The sequence below is a fragment of the Orcinus orca genome, chromosome 6 (genome assembly GCF_937001465.1).
Source record: "Orcinus orca chromosome 6, mOrcOrc1.1, whole genome shotgun sequence".
Classification (NCBI taxonomy): domain Eukaryota; kingdom Metazoa; phylum Chordata; class Mammalia; order Artiodactyla; family Delphinidae; genus Orcinus; species Orcinus orca.
The window spans coordinates 120069833-120093700 of NC_064564.1; the positions used below are offsets into that span (position 1 = coordinate 120069833).

Below are 23868 nucleotides of genomic sequence, written 5' to 3' on the forward strand. Positions count from 1 at the left end.
GCCTGCCACGAGGGCTCCCTCGGCTGCAGCAGTAACCCTGGTGCCTCCTCGATGCCCGTGCTGCCGCCAGCCACCAGTCAGAGGGAACCCCCCGTCAAAAACCAGACCTCGTCACACCTCGGACACCCTGCAGCCCGAGAATGAAATCCCAAGGCCTTCGAGATGGGGCACCTTCCCCCGCCCCAGCCGCATTTCTGTCCTTGGCCTCTGCTCTCCGCCCCCAGGCCTTTGGGGAGTCAGGGAAGGCTCTCTGGTGCGGTGCCTTTCAGTGCGGCTGAAGCAAGCTGGGAGGACAGAGGTCTGGGATGGAGAGGGCGGGATCCAGCCAGGACAAAGGCCCGTGTGGCCAGGGTGGCAGCGGGAAGCAGACTCGACGCGTGCCATGCCATCCGTGTCCTTTGTTTCTTTATTGATTGGTGTCCCCTCCCCCGAGGGGACTGACTGCAGGCTGCCAAGAGCCCAAGAAGCTGGTTGGCTGTCTCGGGTCCGGGCCACACAGGTCTGTACGCGGGGCTCCAGCCTGCACATCCCGGACGAGGGGACCGTGGCTACAGAGGTCGGGGGCCCAGGTTTTGCCCCCACAGACCTCAGGAGGACAGCCTTGACCGGCCCAAGGTATGATCAAGGTGGGGAGGGAGGGCCTCCGTAGCCTCTCATCTCTGATGGGCCCCAGCGACGTGCACCCCCATTGCTCCCTCCCTGCTCACACCTCTGCCCCCAAATAGTGGCTCCAGTGCCCACCCGCCTCCACCTCCGGGCAGCCTGCCAAGGCTACTCCTGCTTCCTGGCCTCCATCCCCAGACCCCAAGTCAGCCTGTGGGTTGCCCATGGGGGTTGGTCGGATGCCGGGGGGTTGGATTTCAACACCCAGGCCTCCGCCCACACCTCCGGCTCCCAGCCACCTTCCCCTGCCTCCTCCAGCCGGCAGAGTTCAGGCCTGGAACCAGCCCTCGAGGTCCTGGTAGGCCTGACCACGGGGCAGGTGGGGGTAGCGGGCGCAGATGGCGCAGAAGCGTTCCCGCCAGTCGCCGAACAGCCGCACTCGGAGCCGGTCTCGCCAGGAGAAGTAGCGCCGATAGCGGCTCTCGTTCATGCCAGCGAGGAAGGCGGCCAGCTCGTGGGCCGAGCCGAAGTCGTCCACGTGCACAAAGGCGTCAGGTGGGGCGAAGGCCTCGTAGGTGACCCTCGAGGGGCCCAGGACCACGGGCACCGTGCCGGCCAGCAGCGCATTGCGCCAGAACTTCTCGGTGATGTAGTCTCGGTGCTGGGAGTTCTCGAAGGACAGGTAGAAGAGGTACCGGGCCACGGTGGGCAGCAGGCAGTCGGCGCACAGGGGCTGCTTGCTGGCATGGCCGAACACGTCCACCTGCAGGTGGGGCGCCAGCTGCCGGTACAGCTGCACGCGCCGCTGCCGCTCCTGGAAGTTGCTGACCACCCAGGCGGCCACCCTGCTCTTGGCCGGCAGCGGCGGCGCAGGCCCCTCACGGGGCTCCAGGCGGCCGTAGGGCACGAAGATGTCTGAGTCACGCCGGTAGCTCAGCACCCAGTTGAAGACCCCACGGAGGCGGCCGAGGCCGCGGGTGTGGCTGGGCGACTCCATGGAGGCCCACACCCAGGGCTGCCCTTGCGGCCGCTCGGCCAGGGGCAGGCGGGCCTGCCGGGTCTGCAGCTCTCGGTGGTGGAAGACCACGGCGTGGGCGCTGGCCAACAGGCTGCGGTTGGTGGTCAGGCGGCAGTGGGCCACACCGTAGCTGCTGCAGGTATTGCTGGGCAGCTCTGGGGGCTGGCTGGCGAAGGGCCAGTGCCAGATGAGGATGGTGATTGTGGGCTGGGGCGCCGGAGCTCCCCCAGGGGCCGATCTGAGCAGCCACAGGAGCCAGAGGGCCGAGAGAAGAGCCGCTACCGCCAGGCCCCCCAAAGCCCGAGGCCTTGGAGCGGGGCTTACCCCTGCACAGGACACAGGAAGAGAGGCTGTCTCCTCGGGCTCACCCCAGGCCCCATCCTCCCAGCCCAAGCTTCCCCGAAGACCAGACACTCACCGGCATTACGCATTGGCAGCTCCCAGATTAATTACTCGAGAAGCCGGAGGTTCTCAAATCACAGCCGCGGCTGCACGGGGATGCCCCGAAATCACGGCTGCCCCCCTGCACCCAGCCCCACCTGGAAACGCCGTCCTTTCATCTGCTCAGGAGGAGGGCAACCAGGGTACCTTCCCGCCCCCGCCCCGAGGTGACCTATGGCATCGCTGCCATCCTCACCCCGCCTCCCCCTCTAGTCCTCTGGCTGCTGAGGGGAGGCGGCTACAGGAAGGGCGCCCAGCCAGGGTCCAGGACCGTGTCCCCCACCTGGCTGGCCTCTGGAAAGGCCTGGAGGTGACGCACGGGGCAGGCACGGGAGGCAGGAGGAGGAGAGGGCCCGTGGGACCTCAGGGAAAGGGAGGCCATCCTGAGCGGAGGTGGCCCCCGCCCCAGAAGGGTGGCCCAGCCACTGAGCACCCAGCTATTGCCTGCTGCCCAGGCCTGGGGTGCCCGTGGACAGCAGGCACGCTTCCCTCGGAGGCCAGCCGAGCCCCGGCCAGCACCACCTCCCCCAGTGCTGTGTCATCACCCACTTCCCCTGCTCACCGCCCGTTCAGCTCCGCTGTGGGCTCCCAGACCCTCTTGCCGCAGATGTGCTGCACTCAGCTGTTTGCCAGGAGGCTGAGGTCTGTCCTATTCTTTGCTTCTAATTGGGCCACTCCACCCCACCCCACCCCTGCTGCCTCTAGGACACCTTTGTCCCAGAACCCAGGTTCCCAGAGAGGGGTTCCGTCCAGGGGTCCTAGGAGTGTCTGCCCACACAAGGCCCCAGCACATGCCCATGGTGGGCAGGTGCCGGGCTGGGCCTGGCCCCGGCGTGGGCTGTGGGGCTGCCACACCTTCTTTCCCCTCCCAAGGAACCGTGTCTGTGGAAGCCCCGGCGGCGGGGCCCAGGTTCTGGCCGGGCCGGGAAGAGCTGCAGGAACCTGGGGTGGGAGGCCTGCCCTTGGGGTCTCCAGGTCTCTTCTTCCAGGTCCCACAGCCCAGGGTGGGAGTGGGGGCAGGGAGGGGGCTTTCCAGGCTGGAAAGGGAAGGAGTCGCTCTGTCCCTGACGTGGGCAGGGGGCTGGCACCCGCTCCAGGAAAAGGAAGGCTGAAGTCCAGAGTCCCTCTCCTCCCCCGCCGTCCGGCCAGCCCTGGAGGCCCAGGCATGGAGGTCCTGTTCCTTCCCCTTTTGCTCTGGTTCCTCGGAGCTGGACGGCCCTGGCTCTGGCCTGCACCCTGCGCTCAGCCATCAGCTTCCTTCAACCTGGCTGGACGTGGCTAGGCAAGGCCCAGTCCTCATGCTAGTGTCCTAAAGGCCTCAGGCCAGTCCAGTTTTTGGAGGCTGCGGGCTGGGTGTCGTGGAAGGAACAGCAACCAGGAACCAGTGGTCGGATCTGCCGCCCACGCCATCCTGGGCGCCTCCCATCGCCCCGAAGTCCCTGTCCTGATCCACGCGGGCTCCCGGGGCTGCTGGCCTCCCCCAACTCCCGCCCTCCGGTGAGGACTGGCTGGTTCTCTCAGGGCAGGAACCGGGGAGCTGGTGGCAGACCCATGGAGGGGGACAGAGGCAAGTCCAGGAGAAGGGGGGCAATTTGGCTCCTCTGAGGCTCCCCACCCCCTGCATAACCTCTGAGCTGCGGTGAGGCCTTGTGCAACATCGTCCGGGGGGCGGAGCGGGGCCTGCGGGATCGGTCGGAAACCATCTGGTGGCCCAAGGTGTGGATGCAGCCGCCAGGCCTGGCTCCCGCGGGCCAGCGTCAGGCCCTGACCGGAGCAGACAGCTGCTGCCACCCCTGCCCTTCCGGCACCCGTCATTTAGAGAGAGGACCACAGTGGCACTGGGCCTTTGGTCCCACCCAGGCGTCTCTTCCCTGGCACAGGGGCCCCGGAGGAGACCACCCCCTCTGCCTGTGGCAGGCGCCCCTCGGGCGGTGGGGGAGAGCAGGAAGGAGCTGATCCCGCCACAGCCTGCCAGTGACCTGGCTCCTGGCTGCCAGAGCCTCTGCCCTTCCTGTTTGCACTGCCAGGCTGGCTGGGGCCCTGCCACCGGCCTCACCCACACCCGCAGCCCACTCCCTTCCTGGGTGGACTTGAGGGAACCTCCCCCACCCTTACGTGAGGTCTGCTGCTCCTAGGGGCCCCTGGCATGCCTTCCAGTCACTGGGCCCCCCCCCGTTCGTGAGAACCTGCTGGCTGGGAAATGGGGCTCCAAGGTTGGCCCAGAGATGGGTCAGAACGAGAGGTTCTCAGAGGAAAATGAAAAAGGTGAGAGCGTCTGAGTCAAAGGGAAAGTGGCACCTCCTCCTGCCAGCTCAGCCCTGGGCCTCGGAGTCACTGGGATGCCGGCGGGCACCCACCTCCAGCTTAGCAGCCCGTGAGCATCTGGGACCCAGGAACACAGGGTCACTCCCGCAGCTGAGCGCACGGCTGCTCCAGGGCCAGCCTCCTGGCGGGCACCGATCAGACGGCCCCCAGCCTCTCCCCAGGGTCCCTGCTTCCCACTGCCCAGGGCCCAAGGGAAGAGGATCCCCCTTCCGGCGGCCTCCGCAACGAGTTAGGGGCCAGCAGACCGGGTCAGGGAAGGGAGGGCAGGGGCTTGGGGTCCCCCAGGGAGGAGGGCCTCCCTCAGCCCACTCACCGGGCGCAAGGCCCCGAGCAGTTCCACGTCCGCTCCCCATCTGGCTTTTTTGGCCTCCACTGGCCCCAGGCGAGCTCAGACAGAGCCGGCCCCTGCTTGGTCAAATCCTCAACCACCCTTCCTTTCACAGGCCCTGGGGTGCAGGGGGCTGCCCTGGGGCTGGAGCTGCTGCTCCCGTCCCCAGCCCAGGTGCCCTGCCCACGAGCACTTTTCCTGGCCACCGCAACAGGAGCCCTGAGCCCACCTGGGACTCTCACAGGCCCCATCTCTGGCAGCCCTCACCCCACCTCCACCCGGTTCTCACTAGAGGGCATGGGGGGGAGTGGGGCCGGTGATGCATGTGTGCCTCCGCTGCTTAGGAAGCTTCCCTGGCCTCTGTCCTCCCGAGTGCAGGTGCCAGAGGGTGACACTGCCACAGCCCAGCATAGACCCTGGGGCTAAGATGGCGCTTGGCACAGACCGCGGGGTGGGGTGGCACCTAGCCAAGAGCCTAGGCAGTGGGAGCCTCCCCAGCTGCAGACCCCAGGAGGAGATGTCCTCCCGCCAGCCTGGGTGGCTGAGATGCTCCGGGGTTCCGAGTCCCCACCCTGCACCCCGCCAGGGCCCTGGAGGAGCCCCCAGCAGGTCCTGGAGCTCCCCCTGGACAGGATGTGGCCACGCTCCACAGCCTGGGCAGGAAGGGAAGGAGGGCTGGCGGGGCTGGTGGCCTCCAGGTGGTCCACGGGGAGGCTGCTGCCTGCTGTGACTGCCCTCCGGCACTGCCCTCGTGCTGCTCCCTCAGCTGCACCCCCAACCTGGGGCGCCCTTGGCCACCTGCCAGCCTGGGCGCCCACCTTCCCAAAGGCACTCCCTGAGCCCCTGCCTCATCCTCTCTCTGGGAGCAAAGGGTGTGCGGGCTCCCTCTGCCGCCTTCAGCCCGCTCCTGCAGGAGCCGGGGGCTGGGAGCATGGCCACCAGGGGGCCTCTGGGCACGTGTCTGGACTTGGCTCTGCTCAGGCCCACCCCTGGGGCAGGCAGCTGGGTAGCCAGGCTCTGGCCCTCTCTCCCTGAGGCGCCCCTCGGGCTGGGGCTGCGTGCTCCCCACTCCTGCTGCCTAGGTGCTGTCGTCTGGAAGGTGACAGTGGTCAGCACGTAGGGTGGCCGCTCTCTGCCCCGGTCAGGCCAGCACGAGGTGGGAAAGGCAAGTACCAGGAGCCCGGGGACTGACCCCAGGGCTCCAGGGGAGCCGCCGGCCCTGGGTCTGCAGGTCCCGCTGGCGAGACGGACTGGCCTGGCCGGATCAGCTGGGTGCCTTGCTCTTGAGTGAGAACTTAACCTCTCTGCCCCCCAGTTTTCTTCGTGGTCATTTCCCCTCACGATACAGATTAGATGACAGTGGACAGCGGTCCTCGTCGTCCTGCCTGCATCTCACCCTACCCTCATTCCCAGCTCCCTGTACCCGGCCCATTTCATCTCCCACACCAGCGCCTCAAAGGAAAACTGAGGCTTCCTGCTGAGGGCCAGCCCAAGGCCACGGCCCAGGAGTCAGGGGTGGGCTCTAGCCCCAGAAACATACCGCTTTAGGACAAGCCATTAGCTCTAAGCAGAGCCAACCCCATTTCCCCGGCCCAGCCCCACCTCAGGGACCTGACTGTCCCAGACTGGCTTTGTGCTCCCCATTCACGGCTGCCCCCATCCATCTAGGAGCCAGAGGTCCAGCATTCTCCAGACGCCCCACCCCTAGGAATCACTACGGGGCTTCTGAACCCAACCCATCCCTCATTCCCAGCCTTGGGGAGGCAGACAGGTCTGATAGCCACACCCTGTGTGCACCAGGCCCCGCTGCCCCTGGACCCCAGAAACCCCGCTGCCAGGCCCAGTCTCGGCACTTCTGACCACGAAGCTCGGCCACCACTCCGGGCCTTCAGCTGGAGGTCCCCTCCCCCTCCACTGGCCTCCTTGCTCCCTGGCGGGGGATTGGGGTGCACCAAGACCCAGCTCCTGACACTCAGGGCCCCTGCCACCTCTGTCCCCTGACCTGGCCCACCCACCTGTGTGCAGCCTGTGTCGCTCCGCCTGGCGTGCCCCCCGCACAGGCTGCAGGGGCCCACAGTCAATCCTGCATGCCGTCTCTCCCCGCCCTCCAGCCCATGTGGACACAGGGCAGGAACGGAGGCCTGGGGTGCCCGCTCCCAGCCCTTTTTATCACACAAGAGGACGGGGTCTTGAGGGAGGGGCACCAACTTCAGACTGGCCTGGCCCTGCGCCGCACTCCTCCCCTCCCCGGCTCTGGGGCACGAGTGTTGGTGGGGGGAGGCCTGGAGGAGAAAGAGGTTAGGGTGGTCCTCTGCCTAGGAAAAATAAAGCCTCCCTTCCCCAGCGGGCGGTGACAGGGTCTTCCCACGAAGGGCACAGAGATCCCGCCTCTCTAGGGGCGTGGAAGGAAGCCTGAGGCCCGCTCCAGGGTCCCTCCCAGTGGCGGGGAGGGGGGAGGTCAGTCTCCGGCACACCCAGCCAAAGTTTTGAAATGTACTTTAATTGGCTTGTCTCCCGGACTCCCAATCCAGGCCTTGTCTCTCGGGTTGTCTTCCTCCCCTCGACTGGGGGTGTCCAGATGTGAGGGGCAGGTGCAAGGAGCAGAGAAGGTCCCTGGCAGCAGGGGGAGTCTCCCCGGCAAGGGCTTCCCAGCTGCCCCGGGGCCCCAGCCGCAAGCACACGCGTGTCAGGACACAGTCTCTTTAATGGCAAAGGCTGGGGCCTGCCCCTCCCCCCCCCGTGGGCCGCGCATCCACGAGAGGGTGGGCATCAGCCTTCGGGTCACTGCAGCGGGGGCGCGGACAGCGAGGCGTGGTCGAACAGTGGGTTCCGCACCTCCATCTCTCCAGTCTGCGAACGCTGGCGTTAGGTGGGTCCAGGGCTGGGGAGGGACACCCACCGCCCACCCCCGCACTCACCGGGGCCAGGCCGGGGCACTCGTACACCGTGAAGTCGCCGTCTTCGTTCTCCTCGTCGGAGGAGGCGGAGTCCAACTCCTTGGGGGGCTCCTTATGCCTGGGTGGGGGCAGGATCGTCGGGTCCTCCCTCACCCTCCAGGTGCCAGTGGCCCGGGATAGGGGCGGGAACAGCGGGCCGGGGTAGGGGTGGCTGGGCCAGGGGTGGGGCGGGGCGGGTGGGGCTTCTCACCGCTCCAGGCACCGCATCTGCTGCCTCTGGTGCTGGTAGTGGTACATCTCCGCGCTGTGCGCCAGCCGCTGGTCCCCGGGCTGCTGCGGGAGTGGGGAGACAGGGTCAGGCCGAGGCAGAGCGGCGGAGCGGGACGGGACGGGGCGGGGCGGGGCCGGGCGCGGCCACACACCGAGATCCTGGGCGTGGCTGGGGAGCTGGGCGCCTGCGGGGCCGCATAGTCGGCCTTTTGGGTCAGGCGAACGTCTCGCTGCAGCCTGCGGGGAGTGGAGACACCACACCTGAGACCCGCGGGGTCACCGCCCAGCCGCCCGGCCGCCCCCAGCCCGGCCCCATGCTCACCGACACCAGCAGAGAACGGCCACGGCAAGGGCGGCCGCGCCGGCCACGGAGCACGCCACGATCAGCACTGCAGGGAGGGGGCGCAGTGAGGGCAGCCTTTCGGGCAGGACCCTGCCTCCCCGCCCGGCCAGACTTACGGAGGGCAAGGCCGTCACCGCGCCCGCCCCGCGGCTCCAGCGGGGACATGTGCACAGGCCCAGATGACACAGTGGAGCGCAGGGAGGAGGTGCGGGGCGTGGGCGCTCCCCGCGTGGAGGGGAGGCCCAGGTTGGGGCCCCGGCCACGCTCTGAGAGCCCCAGGGTGGATGCTGCAGAGGGAGAGCAAGTTAAACGGCAAGACCAGGCCGGGGTCAAGGGCGGTGGGGAGTTGGACAGGGGAAGGGGGCGGGGTCTCACCAGACTCCAGGAGCCGCAGTCGCCCCTCAGGCTGGGGTGGGGCCGTGAGCCTGGAGTGCCCCGCCTCCTGCCGGGCTAGCTCCTGGGCCAGGAAGTCGATCTCCTCTTCCAGTCTGGGCTGGGGCAAGCCCTCCCCTGGGGAGGGTGAAGGGCTATCAGGTGGAGAGGCCCCCAGCCCCTCCCTGGCAACACCAGCTACCCGGCGCCCTCCGAGAGGGAGAGAGGGAGAGGCCCATCTGGGAGCCAGCCCCAGGCCGAGGCCTCCTTCTCCCTGCAGGCTCCTCCCAGGCACCTGTGGCCAGAGGACCCGGTACCAGCCTACCTGCTCCTGGCCATCCCGGTTGCCATGGTGACAACTGAGGGAGCTCTGTGTGAGCACCAGCGTTCCCAGGAAAGCGGGCAGGGGGTGCAGGTGCTATGGGAACGTGCAGAGGCCAGGAGAAGGGCAGGGGTGCTGCCCCACACCCCACGCATTACCCACAAAGTGGTGGGAGGAGCACGGGGACAATGCGTCACCTGGCCCACTGCCTCCGCTGCCAAGACGAGCAGGACCCCCCAAGGAATGCGGAGAAGCCCCATTCTGCACCCCCGCCCCCACCAGGCCATCAGGAGGAAGGGAGGGCCGCAGCTGGGGCGGGGCCGTGGCTGGGTCCCCCTCGGCCCTGCCGTGGGCACCACAGTCCGGACAGGGGCTCCGAGTAGACGCCCCCGCTCAGCACCCAGAGCGCAGAACATGCGCCTTCTGCAGCAGGCCCCCGCCCCGCTCGCTGCCAGGAACATGCTCCTCCAGGAAGCCCCTCCCAGCCCACCCAACTCTTCAGCCCCCAGAGCACCCTCTGCAATGCCCCATCACACCTGGAGTCACTCTGGCACCATCCCGACAGACTCTGGGCTCAGGCCGGCGGGCAGGGCACCGCCAGCACAATCAATCAGACAGGACAGGTGAGCGATGGAGAGAAAGGGGTCGCTGGGCAGGGAGCAGGGGCGGCCCAGCGGGCGGAGAAGTGGGTGCCTGAGGGGTTTGGGACCAGCCCTGCAGAAACCCAAGCCTGGGGAACTCTGACCCCGCCTCTCCCAGAATCACCCAGCACTTCACACTGGATACCTCTTGCCCTGGGAGGGGCTAACTGCCCCAGGCCTCAGCCCACCACCCAGCTCTGGGCTGGTACCATCTGGAAAGGATCGCTAGGCCACTTGGAGGGCGACTTGAGAGTCCCTGGCACCCCACAAAGCGCAGGAGACCTGAGAGCTAAGGCTGGGGTCAAATGTACCAGGTGGGGGAGGGAGGAAGCCATACCCTGGGGCTGGCGCATCCTGGGCACACAGAGCCCCTGCTGGTCCTCCTGGAAGGACTGAAGGCAGGGCCCACAGACACGTGCACCCGGGGGGCACCGCGCCCGCCTCTTCAGGGCACAGTCCAGGCTCCCAGGACAGACGGCTGCATCTGAGAAGAAAGCGGAGGCAGAACAGGGTCACGGCCAGCCTGACTCAGCCCCTGCACAGTAAGTAGGACTGTCCTGGCCACCCCAACCCCTCCCTACAGAGCCGGCCAAGCCTGGCTCCAGCCATTGTTCTGGGCAGGCCCTTCCTCCCCTGCACCGGGAATCAGAACCAGGAAGACAAACAGTCCTAACACTTATCGGAACTCTCTTGCCTCACTCCCTCCCCAGAGTCCACTCCCCTGACCTGAGCCAGCTCTCCGCACAGGAACTGTCCCCTACCATCCAGAGAACGTTAGGGCCTTGCAGCGCTCCAAGTCCCATCTCCAGTCTCAACCTGTCCTAGAGCGAGTCTCTCACCCCTGCCCAACCTGGGAGCCCCAGAGGGCGGGGCCCAGGTCGCTCCCTCCCACCACCTCGGGGCTGTCTCCTATTTCAGGGCTGCCTCCCCACCCCACCCCCACCCCACCCCACCGCAAACCTCATCATGACATCCTACAGCCCTAGAGGGCCAAGCTGGGAGACAGCACAGGTCGAATCACTGCCCCCACATCTAACCACTGGCTTGTCCCCAGGGCACAGCCGAGCCGCTGGGGCTGGGGATACATGCGACGGAGTCTGCCAGTCTCACTTGCTTCGGAAACACAAGCCAGGCCGGGGTCACTCCTGCAGCCACCACTGCCAGGGACTGGGGAAGGCCTGGGACTACAGGCCAGGCCATTTCTAATTTGGGGCCCAGACCTCAGTGTCCTGTACACGTGACCAAGGCTCCCATTCTGATGCTGGGGGGTGGAGGGCGGTGGCCCTCTCTGCTTCAGTTTCCTCTCTGGATGCAGAAGGTGAGTTGCCTCAAAGCTGGGGAATGTCTCGGGCTTCTCTGGTGGCGCAGTGGTTGAGAGTCCGCCTGCCGATGCAGGGGACGCGGGTTCGTGCCCCGGTCCGGGAGGATCCCACATGCCGCGGAGCGGCTGGGCCCATGAGCCATGGCTGCTGAGCCTGCGCATACGGAGCCTGTGCTCCGCAACGGGAGAGGCCACAGCAGTGAGAGGCCCGCGTACCGCAAAAAAAAAAAAAAAAAAAGGTGGGGAATGTCTCAAGACCTGGGACACTAGCCCCATTCACGGGACAGCAGAGCCAGTGGAGCCGGGGGAGACCCAGCAGAACTGTCAGTGGTGTCTGGGGAGGTGTGGGTGGGCACATCTCGGAGAACCAGGACAGTCCCTGCTGCAGAAGGGTGACATGGGGCATCCGGGAATGCCCGCTCTGTCCTTCTCCAGACTTTGGCTGGCCTGGCTTGGTTTCCTTGGTAACCTGACACCCACAGCCTCTTGGCTGTAGGCATCCCTTCAAGGAAGTTACAGCAGCTCCTACAGCAGGTGGGCAAGTGGGCTGAGGTTGCCATCCCAGGGATCCCCCCTCCAGCACAACCTGGGTCGGCAGGCGCCCGTATCAGTGAGCTGGGCCCAGGGCCTGGGCTAGTTAAACATTAAGCCTGTGCCAGCTGGTCCGTCTGGACCCCACCCACCAGCTGGGCACCTGGGGAGCCAGGCAGCCCCGGCCCCTAGTGCAGAGAACCCAGAGTGCGCCAGAGCAAGGGTAGAGGCCTGAGTTCCAGAGCTGGCTCTGGGTTCCGGGTTCCGGGGCCTCCCTCCACTCCCAGTCCCCCACCCTGGGACCATGTGGCTGCTGCCCATTTAGCCCTGGGAAGGCCCCTGCTCCAGACTCAGGGTGAGGGACGAGGTCCCAGGAACAGCAGCAGCTGGAGAGTGCCTGGCACCCTGCCCCGCACCTGGGTGCAGAGCTGATGAGCAGCTGGGCGGCACCGGCCCAGCCCAGAGGCTCAGTACTGGGACTATAAGCCGTTTCCCCAGGAGGCCCCACCCTGTACGCCCTGGAGCCAGGCCGGCAGCAGGCAGCCTCCACCATCCCTGGCCAGCCATGATCTGGCCCTCAGGCCTCCTTGGGAGCCTACCCTGGTGGTGCCAGGCCTCTGTCCAGGGGTGCTGTGGCCAGGAGGAAGCCTGCCCTGCTCTGGCCTCTTGAGGCCACACATGCAGACCACACGCACTGCCCAGGTTAGCATCCCAGCGGCATCATACAGTGGTCACTTCTCTGTGCCTCAGTTTCCTCATCTGTAAAATGGGCTGAGAACAACACTTCTCCTATGGGGCTGCCAGGAAAAATGAGTGAAGTCATGGGTACGAAGTCTCCCAATTCTGCCACGTGGCAGAGTGCATTTTGGGTTCTGCGTTCCTGCAGACCTTTGGAACCCCAGTGCCCACCTGGGGAGCCAGGAGCATCTCCCAGGACCCTGGGCTCATCCCTTTCTGCCTCAGTCTACCTTGGGGGGTGCACTCCAACCCCAAGCTCAGAAGACAGAATGGAGGGGCCCTGCAGAGCAGAGGGTGAGTGTGGACGCAGAGACTGTAAGCTCCTCCTGTCCCCACTGAGGCCAGAGCAAAACCCTAAGCCTGGGACAAGCTGTCAGATGCCCAGGGAAACTTCAGACCCACCATGGCAGCAAAGCAAGGCGCATGTCCACCACCCGAGGCACAGGGACCGACCAGCACTGCGACTCCGACTCCAGGACGGACACCGGCAGTAAGGACGGCAGGCACCCAGGGCCGGGCCCGCACCCGCGGTGCCCGAGACGCGCACACACAGAAACGCCCACGGGGCAGACTCCAGGCCGCGGGGCCACGCAGAGAGAGCCCTCCTGAGACACCGACCCACCAGGCTCACGGACCCAGACAAAGACATGAAGCGAATCAACATCAGAAGCCGGCAGAAGCCCCATCCAGAGGAGCCCCTCGGCAGCCCGGTGCCGCGCCCTCCCCGCCGGGCCTGTTTTCCCGACCCGCGAGAGGCGGGGCCGGCGCGGTGGCTCGCAGGCTGGGCCTGCGGGGCCCGCGGGGCCTGCGAGGCCTGCGGGCCCTGGCGAGGGCGGCGGCGGGGAGGATGACGGCGGCGCCGCGCTGCCGGACCCCCGCCCGGCGATCCCCGTCCCCGGGGCGCCCCGCGCGCGGCCTGCGCCCAGTGCACTCGCTCACCCGGGCGGCGGGCGGCCGCACCGCGCAAGGCCGCGCCGAGGACGAGGCCAGAGAGCAGCAGCCGCAGCAGCCGCAGGTGCCGCGGGGAGGGCGGAGGGACAGGCGTCGCCATCCTTCAGCGCCGCCGCCGGGGCAGCATGGCACCGCGCGGCCGGGGGCTGGGCACGGGCTCCGGGCGCCGCGTCGGGGGAGGCGGCGGAGGCGGAGGAGGAGGGGGCGGAGGAGGAAGAGGAGGCAGAGGCCGAGGAGGCGGAGGATGAGGAAAAGAGGCGGCGGCGGCGCTGACGCTGCGGCAAAGGATCCGGGACGGAGGCTAGGCAGCGAGAGGCGCGCGTGCCGGGAGTGCGCCTGCGCGCTCCACCTGCGGGGGCGGGACGACGCTGTGAGGCTGCGCCCCCTCTCCCTCCCTCCAGTTCTGCTCCCCCTTCCACCCACCCATCCAGCCAGTCCTCCGGGTGCCTCAACCGCTGCCGCCTGTGCTGCCGGGGATGTTCTCTAGGCTAGGGACTGGTTGGGGATGGGTTTCCCCGGGATGCGCTTCCCCCGGGCCCCGTCCCTCTCGGGCTGCTAACTCCCACCCCACCCCCACCCTCCGGGAGCGGAGGACCTGCCTGGACCTGGAAGGACACCAGGCGCACACAGCTGGACAGGTGCACAGAGGTGCCCAGGTGTGCGCAAAGACCCAGGCATTCAGACACACTGTGAAGGCAAACACACGCGCACAGAACGAGGTCGGTGCCGGCGGCCACGGTGGTTGCAGTGGGACGGCCGCTCTCAGTGAGGCCACCAGGGGGCAAGAGTGACCTGGAGCTACTGATGACAGCCAGCTGAGAGCTGTCCACGGTGCCCAGGTGACAGCCTTTTAGCTCCGGGGTGCCCCACGACAGCAAGCACTGTGATGCCCCCTCTTACCCCCACCGGCTGCCTCCTGAGAGCACCCGCACCCCATCCCACCTGGAAACCTCCCAGGCTCACGTTACTGAGAGAACAAGTGCGGGGGGGGGGTGGGCCCCAGTACGGTGCTTCCTTTCAGCCCTTTGTGTTTCAAAACTTCGAAGATGGGGCTGGCTGCCCTCAGGTTTGTGAAATGGCTCAGAAACCAGCAGAAGTGTACGTGGTGCGTGCGTTGGGCAGGGGGGTGATGAGCGAACAAGGACTGCCATCCTCCCACACAAGGCATGACCAGACAGAAATAGTGTCTGAGCTCACTTCCCAGAAAGGGGGAGGCGGCGGGGAGATGCCGCCAAGACCACGCGTTCCCACGCTGGAGAAAACAGTGCTTAGGGAAGGGGGGTTGCAGGAGCGGCAGGTGGGGGCGGCTGATGTCTCTTGAGGACGCGGAAAACAGCACCCAGGCAGCAGGGACGCGACGTCTGGTGTGATTGCACGGCTTGGCGCCAGATCCAGGCTCCTGGCAAGGGTCATCCTTCTGAGCAATGGGCCCTTCGTCCGTCTTGGCCCCGATCTCCACATCCCCCGACACCACCTCCTGTTGAGGGTTTGCCCCTCACCCCCCCCCCCCAGGTCTTGAGCATTGCCTGCACCCTAGGCAGCTGCCTTGCCCACTCACTCTCCGGCCTGCCATTCGCACCTGCACCCAGGCCAGCTCGAGGCCGGGGCCCAGACTCCAGTCTGGCCTAGGTCACTGCTGCAGATCTGCCATTGCTGCAGGGGCTCTGCTGGCCAGAGAAGACTCAAGGGACTCAGGGACTCTTTTAGGCCAACCAACTGGCAGCTACTCCAGGCCACAACCATGGAGCAAGAGACCAGGGTCAGTCAACACCACCCCAGGTCTGGGCCCAGAGAGGAAGGAAGTAGAAACAACCGGGGTCCTCCCTCGGGTCCAGGAGGGGGCCTGTGCACCCAACACAACTGCGGGGAGGGCTTCCCTGGTGGCTCAGTGGTTAAGAATCCGCCTGCCAATGCAGGGGACACGGGTTTGAGCCCTGGTCCGGGAAGATCCCACATGCCGCGGAGCAACTAAGCCCGCGTGCCACAACTACTGAAGCCCGCGCACCTAGAGCCCGCACACCGCAACGAAGAGTAGCCCCCGCTCGCCGCAACTAGAGAAAGCCCGTGCGCAGCACCGAAGACCCAACGCGGCCAAAAAAAATTTTTTTTAACTGTAGCGAGGGAGGGCCGGCAACAGCAGAGACGCCCCACCCCACGGACATTCTCTCCACTGCTCTATGAAAAACTTTTTACTACAAAATTTTTACAAGTAGGCGCTGGGCTGGCTCCCAGCTTGTGGGCTCTGACCCTCCCCCTAAAACCCAAGACTGGGGGTGGGAGGGGACTCTCAGGACTCCATTCCCTGCGGACCCAACCCCGCATTCACAGGCTGAGGGCTGCGGGGTGTCTGAATCCCCACCCACAGTAAGAGGAGGAGGCACACTAGGCCCAGCGATGAAGCCAAGGCAGGAGTGGGCAGGAGGGCGCTGGAGCCGGTTGCCTTCGCCGATCCGGCCAAATGGCGTGGTCGCCAGAGCCTTGCTCCCGGGCTTCATTAGGGACAGAGATGTTGAGTGTGGGGTGGGGTGAGGCATGGGGGACTTGGGGCTGGGGCAGCTGCCCCCAACCCGCCCCTAGATGGCGCTCGGCGACTTGGCAGAGCACGCCCGGTTCAGCAGAAGGACGAACGCAGCCAGGGTCATGGCGGCGAATAGCAGAAGGAGGACGACCCGAGAGCTGAAGTCTGTGCCCTTGCGCAGCCCGGGCGGGTCGGCGGGGATCAGGTTGGTCAGGTTCAGCATGTAGCCAAGCGCCCAGCCGACAGCGGTGTCCCCGGCCTACGGTCGGGAGGCGCGGCCTCAGCCTAGGCGCAGCCCGGGAGGCCCCGCCCCCCCGCGCTCGGCCCCGCCCCCCTGCGCGCGGGCCCACCGGCTCCCACTTTCTTCTGGAAGGTCACGCCTCCAAAGGTGCGCTCGTCGAAGCCGTAGCCGCGGCACAGCAGCGGCTGCACGAATGTGGCCCCAGCGCAGTAGTCGGGCAGGCGGGCCCGCTCCCCCGGCGCCTGAGCCTGCAGCTGGAATGCAGGTGGGAGACTGTAGGGCCAGGGGCCACCGGGAGATCTCTGCCCCACCAGACACAGAAAGGCAATGCAGGGCTGGAGACCCCCCCGCAGGTCCCAGAAAGAACGAGGCTGAGGGGGCCTCCCCCAGGCAGAGCTCTTTCCTCAGGGCAGAACAGCGTGACTTCCAGATGGCAGCAAGAACTTGCGCCTGGGAGGGGGACCTCCAGGGGACAGCAGGGGTGGCCACGCAGCGGGCAGAGGGCTGCAGCAAACTTGGCGATGGTCGGGGTAACAGGAGAAGCTCTAGGCTTGACCCCAGGCCCCTGGGCTTGCCTCCCGATCCCCACTTTTCCAGCAGCCCCAAGTCTGTCTGAGACTAGCCACGAAGAGGACAGGATGGGGCCTCCGTCACCACCGAGCCCCACTCCAGAGACACTCCAGTGCCTCTCCCGAAGTCACCTCTTCCTCTGCATGTCCGAACCCCTCCATCCTTCACCTGAGCCAGTGTCCAGTCCATGGTGGCAGCCAGAAACCTGGGGGTTTCTCACTCCCCCACCCCCAGTTCTATCTGCTAAGTCTCCCCTGAGTCCTCTGCTTCTCCCCTGCTTGGCTGTTCTCCCCCACACTCTCCCAGCTACACGCCTCCCCACCCTGTCCACTCCATGCTCCCTGCTGCCCCAGGGCCTTTGCACTGGCTGTTCCCTCTACCCTCCTGATCTTGGTTCTAGGGTCAGGCCTCAGGGAGGCTTCTGCAATCTCATCTGGCTCCCGGCCTCCTTGCCGTAGCCTGGCCACTTTTCAAGTCTGATTAACAGTGTATCCCCCACTGCAGTGGGCATTCTGAGAGGCCTAAGACTCCCTCTACTCGTAGAGCAAACGAATGATCAGGACGCGTGACACTGGCTGGCGGAGCCCCCTGAGCAGCCCTGGAGGAGGGGGGTGCAGGCCTCACCTCACTCCACGTCTGGTTGCAGATGGTGACCACGGCCGCCTCTAGTTGCTGCAGGGTTGCCACGGGCAGCCCCATCCCAGTTCTCAGGAAGTCCACCGTGTGGAAGAAAGCAGAGAAGGCCTGTGAGGGGGGTACAGTCACACCGTGACCAGACCCCAAGCACTTCGGGGCACGCCCCCGGCCCCCCAACCCCAGTCCTCTGGACTCACGATGAACTTTCCAGGCAGAGGGGGCTGGAAGATGCCGTTGAAGGAGCGTCTAGAGAAGCGGCAGGAGGAGAAGTTAAAGAGCTCAGACATGAGGCCACGGCACAGGGCAGGGTCGCTGCTTCCCGACAGGCTGAACTTGGCGCTACTGTTGAAGGTCTGGGGCCGCTGGGCTGCAGTGCATGGCGACTCATACACATCCTGGAGCAGCACATGAGTGGAATAGCCCTTCGGCCAGCAGGGGTGGAAGCCGTGGGTCTGGGCAGATGAAAGGGTGTGTGTGGCAACACCGCCACTCCAAGCACTGCCCACCATCCCCGCCCTAAGACCCTAGGAGGGCCTCCCCAGAGGACCAGCTGATAAATCTCCCACAAGTTCCACTTTGGCAACATCACTTCTGAGCTCAGGAGCAATCCATGGCTCCCCCTTCTTGCTGGACAAAAAGCAACCCCCTTAGGCAGGCTGTCCAGGTCCTCTGAGATGTGGCCCTGGCCCTCCTTCCTCCCCAGCCAGCCACTCACCAGGCTCACCTCCAGCCCCTGGGCCTTTACCCATGCTGGATCCCTGCCCACCTGTCCTTACAGCTGATGAAAGCCCAACTTTGGTTCCTGGAGAAGCCCCCCTCAGTACGGCTGCTGTTCGGGCTCTGCTCTGGGCCCTCGGCCCCCACTCCCCCTGGCTCCCTACCTCCAGAAGGACTCAGTGGAGGGTACCTGGAGTGCACTGGCCAGCAGCCTCCAGAGGACCTGGTCACAGCCATAGCAGAGGAAGCTGTGGGCCGTAGAGCCGCAGCTGGACCTCATTGGCCGGATCCTCAGCTGCGCTGGCCGTCTCGAAGGTGATCTGTGTGGAGGCGCCCCCCAGGTCCATGGCCCCCAGCGTCCCCTTCCTTGGCCGGAACCACTGGCCCACCCAGCCATACTGTGGGAAGTGGAGGTTGAGGTCAGTCAGTGGGTGGGGGCCACCGGGCCCACCTTGATGAAGTTCTCCAGCAGGCAGTTGGCGGCCACCCAGCCAAACACCCCCTCATCCTGGGCTGAGAGGATGCGGGCATCACGGAAGTCAAAGGGATACTGGGTCAGCGTCTGTGTCGCGGACGCGAGCACGTTGGCCGCAGCCTCTGGATTGGTTAGGCTGTGACACAGGGAGGATTCTGAGGGACATCTTCCCCAGATGGCCGTGATCCTGCTGCTGGGGTGCACAGCCAGCCGAGGGGGGCCCAGCCCAGGGCTGCTGCGGGGGACATGCAGGGCCCGCCCTGTGCTGAGGCCGTCGTGGTCCCCGGGGCCAGGAGGTCACTTGAGCAGGCGCATGCCCGCTGTGGCTCCCAGGTAGAGGGGCGTGCCCGCGTGTCTCTCCTTGGGCACATCCCGAAGCGCCTGGTTCAGGCATTCCACAAGACTCTGCCCAGCCCCAGAAGGGTTGTCAGCGTAGCTAGAGATGCCCCCACCTAGAGGGAGGCAGCAAGAGGGGCCTAAGCCTGGTGGGCAGCCTCTAGGTGGACCATAGGCCAGCAGGGCGGGGGCGGTGGGGGAGGGGCTTGCGCTCCTAACAGGCGGCAGTTGAGACCAGTTCAGAGACAAAAGGGCCCGCCCGTGTGCCACCCACAGTCTCTGAGCTGCCACCTGCCCAGTGGATGTGCACACAGGTGGCAGGACAAAGCACTGGCTATTATCAACCCAGCCTAGCCTGCCCAGGGGCCTGCCTGGGTGTGCCCACTGGCTCCTCGGAACCCCTCCTGCCCCACCTGGGATGTAGAGGCCAGTCTTGGGCCAGGGAGGGCCCAAACCTTCCAACTGTTTCCTGGGGCTTCTCTTCTAGGAAAAGAAGGGACGCAGCCTGTCTTTGGGGGAGCTCCTGCAGCTCCTGCCTGGATTGGGCCCCACCTGGCATCAAGCAGCGGGTTCTGATGGCTGGTGTCTGCAAAGGCTAAGGCCGGAGAGGGCTCCTGAGACCCTACAGTGAGTGGGTGTCCAGGCCAGGGGGCGCCTAGTGCACAGGGGACCCTTACCACGCACATCACAGGAGCTGTGCTGGCCCACGATGCCTGTGTCGTTCTCTTTGTCCGCTGGCCACTTGTAGATGAACATGGATGTGTGGGAAGAGCCGGCGTCCAGAACGATGCCATACTGGGGGTGGGGGGAAGGTCAGCCTCGGGGGGCGCGGGGGCCTGAAGCCATGCCCTTTGACTCTCTCAGCTCTCCAGCCCACCCCACCCCACCCTGTGTCGAGGGTGGAAGCTTCAGAATGAAGCTCTGAGGCTCAGAGAAGGCCAGGGACAGTCACTGTGCCACAGCTTGCCTGGGGGGAGAGTGGGAGTGGAGGCGGATGGCCCTCTGACTGTGGGAGCCTTCCTGGCAAGGGCAAATGAGGGGCAGGATCAGAGTCAGGGGTCCCGGGACCACGCTTGGAACCTTGCCCGGGGGGGCATGAGGTCCCCAGGCTGCAGGAGAAAAGCTATAGCTTCAGGAAGCGCCCCTTCGGGCCTGCTCTTTCTTCCTCCCCTCTGTCCTTATCTCTCTGACCTCAGCCCAACCTGAGGATGTGGAAGCGAAGGGGAAAGCTGGACTGAGGCTGCGCGTGGGCCTGCGATAAGCAGACACCCCCTCCCTGGGCCTCAAAGGCAGGGCCAGAGAGAGCTGCCCCGGCGCCACATGGGCCTTCCAGGCAGGTCGAGCGGGTGACGGTCAGCACCCAGGTTGCAAGAGCCACTTTCCAGCACCTGCCCCCAGGGGCCTGGATTCCAATAGGAGGAGGCGGTCTGGAGAGCATGCCCTCCTGAGCCGGGAAGGGGGCCCCTCTGGTCCTCTCCCTGACACAGGGAACTCCAGCAGCAGCAGGCCAAGTGGCCCGCCCCACCGCACCCCTACCGGGTGGTCGCCCTTGGCTACAGGGCACCCACCCCAGCGATCTCCATCCTGGGCTCCTGGGCCTTAGAGCACCTACCATCCACCCACGCATCAGGCCGGCCCACAAGCCCAATAGAGGGTTAGGGAGGGCGGGCTCCTGGAGGCTGAGTCTGGCGGGGATGCGTGGGGGGATCAGGCCTAGCCCGCTCCGACCCCTTCAGGACCAGCCAGGGCTGCCCCCGCACTGTGGGAGCCACCGGAGAGGCTGGGGAGGAGTCCCTGGGCCCCAGCGCCTGTCGCACCCCATCTGGGCCAAACCCCGAGGCGATGCCTCCCTGGAGGCGGAACGTGCTGGGGGCGCGGGCCGGGCCGCGGTCAGGGAGCCGCGGGGGTGTGGAGAGACGCCCCTCGGCCGCGCCGCGAAAGGCTCCGCGGCGGGCGCGGCGAGCGGAGAGCTCCCGGGACTTCGGCCTCCCGCACCGCGTCCCCCGGAAGCGCCGCTGCCGCGCCCTGGACCGGGACCCGGAGCGCTGGTGAGGGGCCTGGGACCTCATCCCGCCGGGCCGGGAGCGGAGCGCGCGGGGTCCCGGCTGCCACGCGGGCGCAGCCTGGCCCTGCTCGGTCCGAGCCTCTCCGCCCGGCGCCCCGGCCCAGCCAGCAGCTCCCGGACTGCGCCGGGTTGCCAGGGCGCTCCAGCGTGCACCTTGAGGGCGGGCGGCTCCCGAATGTCGCGGGTGGGGACACACAGCAGCAGGAGGCCGGCGAGGGCCGGCGAGGCCCGCCGCGGCCAGCAGCAGCGGCGGCAGCAGCGACAGCGCCTTCCCGGCCATGGGGGCGCGGGGCGGACCAGGCGTTGACGGCGCGGCGTCGGGGAGCCGGAGGCCGAGGTCCCGGGACCGCGGGTAGGCGCCTGGGGCGGGGCGCGGACCGGTCCACGGCTGCCACGCCCACTGGTGGGCCGCCCCGCCCACCTCCCGCTTGGCTCCGGAGCACAGGTGAGAGACGCGGCGGCTGAGTCACCCGCGCTGCCCCTCTCGGCGCCCTGGTCTCAGCCCAGGCGCCCTGAGTCTATGTCCCACCTTCTTCCTGTCCGCTCAGCCCCAAAGATTCACCCCTTCTGACCTGTCCCGCTGACCTATAAGCGCCTGCCGACCACGCTCTGCCTCTGGGCACTCCGCTCCAGCAGGACCTAGAGAGCCCCCAGCCCCTCGGGCCTTAGGGCACGGCGGCAGAAGGCCTGGCCTGGGGGTGGGCTGGGCTGCCGCCCAGGCAGGCTTGTTCCAAGGGTCTTGCCGCTTCAGAGCCGGCTTTCCCCCGGCCTGGTCGTAAAGGAAGGAGGCAACGCCAGCTACAGGAACCACGTGGGCTCCTGGCTGGGCCCCTGCCATGCCCTCCCGGCAAGAAAGGGCTGGCCAGCCTGCGATGCTGACCCAGTCCTGGGCTGCATGGCAGGGCATCGCCCTGGTCACCCCCCAGGACACTGAGCTGACCCAGGCTGAGCCTGCTCTGGAGGTGCTGAGACCTCAAAGCTGAGTGCCAAGCAGGGTGAAGCCAGACCTACTTCACACAGTTCCAAGGTGACAGATGAGGGCACAGGCAGAGAGAGGAACAGGATGGCCACAGCCGCACCATGCCCAGAAACAAGAGAACCCACGCTCAGGCTGGCCCACCCCCCATCCCGGTGGCCCCCTTTTCCTGGGGGACCCAGAAGCCTGGGCTGGGGAGGCCAGAGGCTTCCCAAGGAGGGAGGAGGAGCCTCTGCGGATGAGGGAGAGGGTCCCCCAGGCCGGGCTTGTCAGCACCCAGGTCCCTGCACACTGGGCTAAGTGCTCAGCTGGTCGCAGGACCCAGCTCAGCCCTTCCACCCCATGAAATGCCTGGCCGCTATGCTTGGAATCCCCATGGGCCCTGTGTGCCACCCTGGCCAAGCATCACCCCCTTCTCTGGCCAGGGGCCACCCCCATTTTGTGCAAAATAGGAATTCCAGCAGCAGGGAGCCATGTGGCAAGACCACCCAGGAGAGCCAGCAGATGGGGGCGGGGTTAGGGGACCAAAAGGACAGCCTTTGATGGGCACAGGGTCTGGGCAATGGCCCGGCCGGGTGGAACCGGCAGGGACAATTGGGATCGCTGGGACGGCTGCCCAGGCTGAGGGTCTGGTGTCTCAGGCCCAGCAAAGGAGCCTTTCTTCCAGCTCAGGACCCCAGTGGGAAGGGTGGGCGACTCGGGACGTTGCTGGGCCTCCCCAGCCCCGCCGGGCTGGGTTCCAGCCGAGAGACACTGGGTGCGGCAGGCCAGCACAGGGCTCCAGGCCCCGTTTTCCTGCCAGCTCTCCTCCCCCTCCCCCAGGCCCTTTCTTCCACCCCAGAAAGTTCAGAGGAGCCAGAGGCCTGCAGTTTAGGCTGAAATGTAAGAGACAAAGGCGGCCCAGAGAGAGGCCTGCACATGAAAGGGCAGGAGACACTGGTGCTGCCGGCCGGCCCCTGCCCCCTCCTCACCCCTCTAGGCCCAAGGGAGCCCCACCAGACCTGAGAGGAGGGGTCCTGGAGAACAGAGAACTGGACCCTGCCCTGGTGCTCGTGGCAGGGGCCCAGACTAGCCTGGGGAGAGAAGAAGGGAAGAAGCCAGGGGACATGGAACAGCCACGGCGGAGACTGGGAGCGAGTTCTCTCCCAGGGAGACCAGGGCGGGAATCCTCTCTTGGCCCAGAGACTTCCTTCGATGGGACCCTGGAAACTGGGCTGGGGGACAGGCGGCAGGGAGGCCCTGGCAGGAGCCCACCGGCAGGAGGGGGCTCTGGCGGGGCAGCCCCAGGCCTTGGGCCTCTGGGAACCTCAGCAGGGGTGGGGCTCCAGATGTGCTGCACATGGCTTGGCCCTGGCTCCAAGCAGAGGCATGCGGCTGCAGAGAGGTGCCGGGAGAGGCCCTCAGGAGAGGGGTCCTCAGAACCCTCCTCCCCCCCGACAGGATCCAGACCTCCCAGGGGGGCCGGTTAAGGTCTTGGCTGTCCCTGGCTCAGTCTCTCCATCGGAAGCCACAGTGTCTCGTGGCTGAAACATCTCCTTCACTCACTGCGCCCTTTCTACACGTGCTCATCAAGTCATTCAACAGACGTTTGCCGAGCACCTCCTATGGGGCCAGAGGCATACCAGGCTGCGTGCATGCACAGTGAGCGAGGGATGCTCATGGACTCCATGGCATGTGGGGGGACCCACCACCCGTCCAGGGGAGAGCAGGCTTGTCAAAGGCTCCCCGGGTCAGGGGAGGCCCGTGCTGCCTCGTGAGATGCAGCAGACAGACAGGAGAGCAAGTGCGGTACACATGCCCTGTGGAAAGAATCACAGTGCAGGAACAGGCATATCAGAGAGCCTTCGGTTGTCCTGACCAGAGGTGTCTACTCTCTTGACTTTTGTACTTGCTACTCTCTTGCTTTTCTTTATAGTTTTCCATCTCTCTAAATAATATATTGTGCTATTTCTCCTGGTTGTTTCTTTTTTTAGAATTTTATCTTTTATTTATTTTTGGCTGCGCTGGGTCTTCGTTGCTGCGCGCGGGCTTTCTCTAGTTGCGGCGAGCGGGCGCTACTCTTGGTTGCGGTGCGCGGGCTTCTCGTTGCGGTGGCTTCTCTTGTTGCGGAGCACGGGCTCTAGGTGCGCAGGCTTCAGTAGTTGTGGCACGCAGGCTCAGTAGTTGTGGCGTGCAGGCTCAGTAGCTCTGCGGCACGTGGGATCCTCCCGGACCAGGGCTTGAACCCGTGTCG

The 23868-nt window shown here is 66.3% G+C and overlaps 3 protein-coding genes across 4 annotated transcripts; all 3 read right to left on the bottom strand.

Moving 5' to 3' along the window:
• Positions 1-355: 355 nt before the first annotated feature.
• Positions 356-3429, bottom strand: FUT7 (fucosyltransferase 7). Its single transcript, XM_033415119.2, has 3 exons — positions 2625-3429; positions 2040-2181; positions 356-1947 (listed from the first exon to the last, which is right to left on the bottom strand). Exons 2-3 carry the CDS (start codon positions 2050-2052, stop codon positions 932-934), a joined length of 1029 nt encoding a protein of 342 aa, XP_033271010.1. The 5' UTR covers positions 2053-2181; positions 2625-3429; the 3' UTR covers positions 356-931.
• Positions 3430-7194: 3765 nt separating this feature from the next.
• Positions 7195-13437, bottom strand: NPDC1 (neural proliferation, differentiation and control 1). Of its 2 annotated transcripts, none has more exons than XM_004284961.4 (9): positions 13090-13437; positions 9898-10044; positions 8601-8735; positions 8342-8512; positions 8205-8271; positions 8035-8119; positions 7863-7942; positions 7634-7730; positions 7195-7565 (listed from the first exon to the last, which is right to left on the bottom strand). In XM_004284961.4, the coding sequence occupies exons 1-9, from the start codon at positions 13199-13201 to the stop codon at positions 7497-7499; spliced, it is 963 nt and encodes a 320-aa protein (XP_004285009.1). In that variant the 5' UTR covers positions 13202-13437; the 3' UTR covers positions 7195-7496. The 2 variants fall into 2 exon arrangements, with proteins under 2 accessions (XP_004285009.1, XP_033271011.1); XM_033415120.2 differs by having other exon boundaries at positions 7863-7945; positions 13090-13436.
• Positions 13438-14635: 1198 nt separating this feature from the next.
• On the bottom strand, positions 14636-21979 carry ENTPD2 (ectonucleoside triphosphate diphosphohydrolase 2). The gene is given in 11 exon segments (XM_004285030.4): positions 14636-15878; positions 15980-16114; positions 17055-17174; positions 17264-17518; positions 17974-18037; positions 18039-18181; positions 18235-18394; positions 18560-18710; positions 19272-19389; positions 20813-20875; positions 20877-21979. Coding segments are annotated over 11 exon segments (1476 nt in total). The 5' UTR covers positions 20940-21979; the 3' UTR covers positions 14636-15674.
• Positions 21980-23868: the final 1889 nt, after the last annotated feature.

Coding starts and splice junctions, on each gene's coding strand:
- NPDC1 (XM_033415120.2), bottom strand. CDS start 13,201: ATGGCGACGCCTGTCCCTCCGCCCTCCCCGCGGCACCTGCGGCTGCTG. Junction 8,736..9,897: donor CAGGATGCGCCAGCCCCAGG/GTATGGCTTCCT, acceptor CACCCTCCCCAG/GGGAGGGCTTGCCCCAGCCC. Junction 7,731..7,862: donor CAGATGCGGTGCCTGGAGCG/GTGAGAAGCCCC, acceptor GCCCCCACCCAG/GCATAAGGAGCCCCCCAAGG.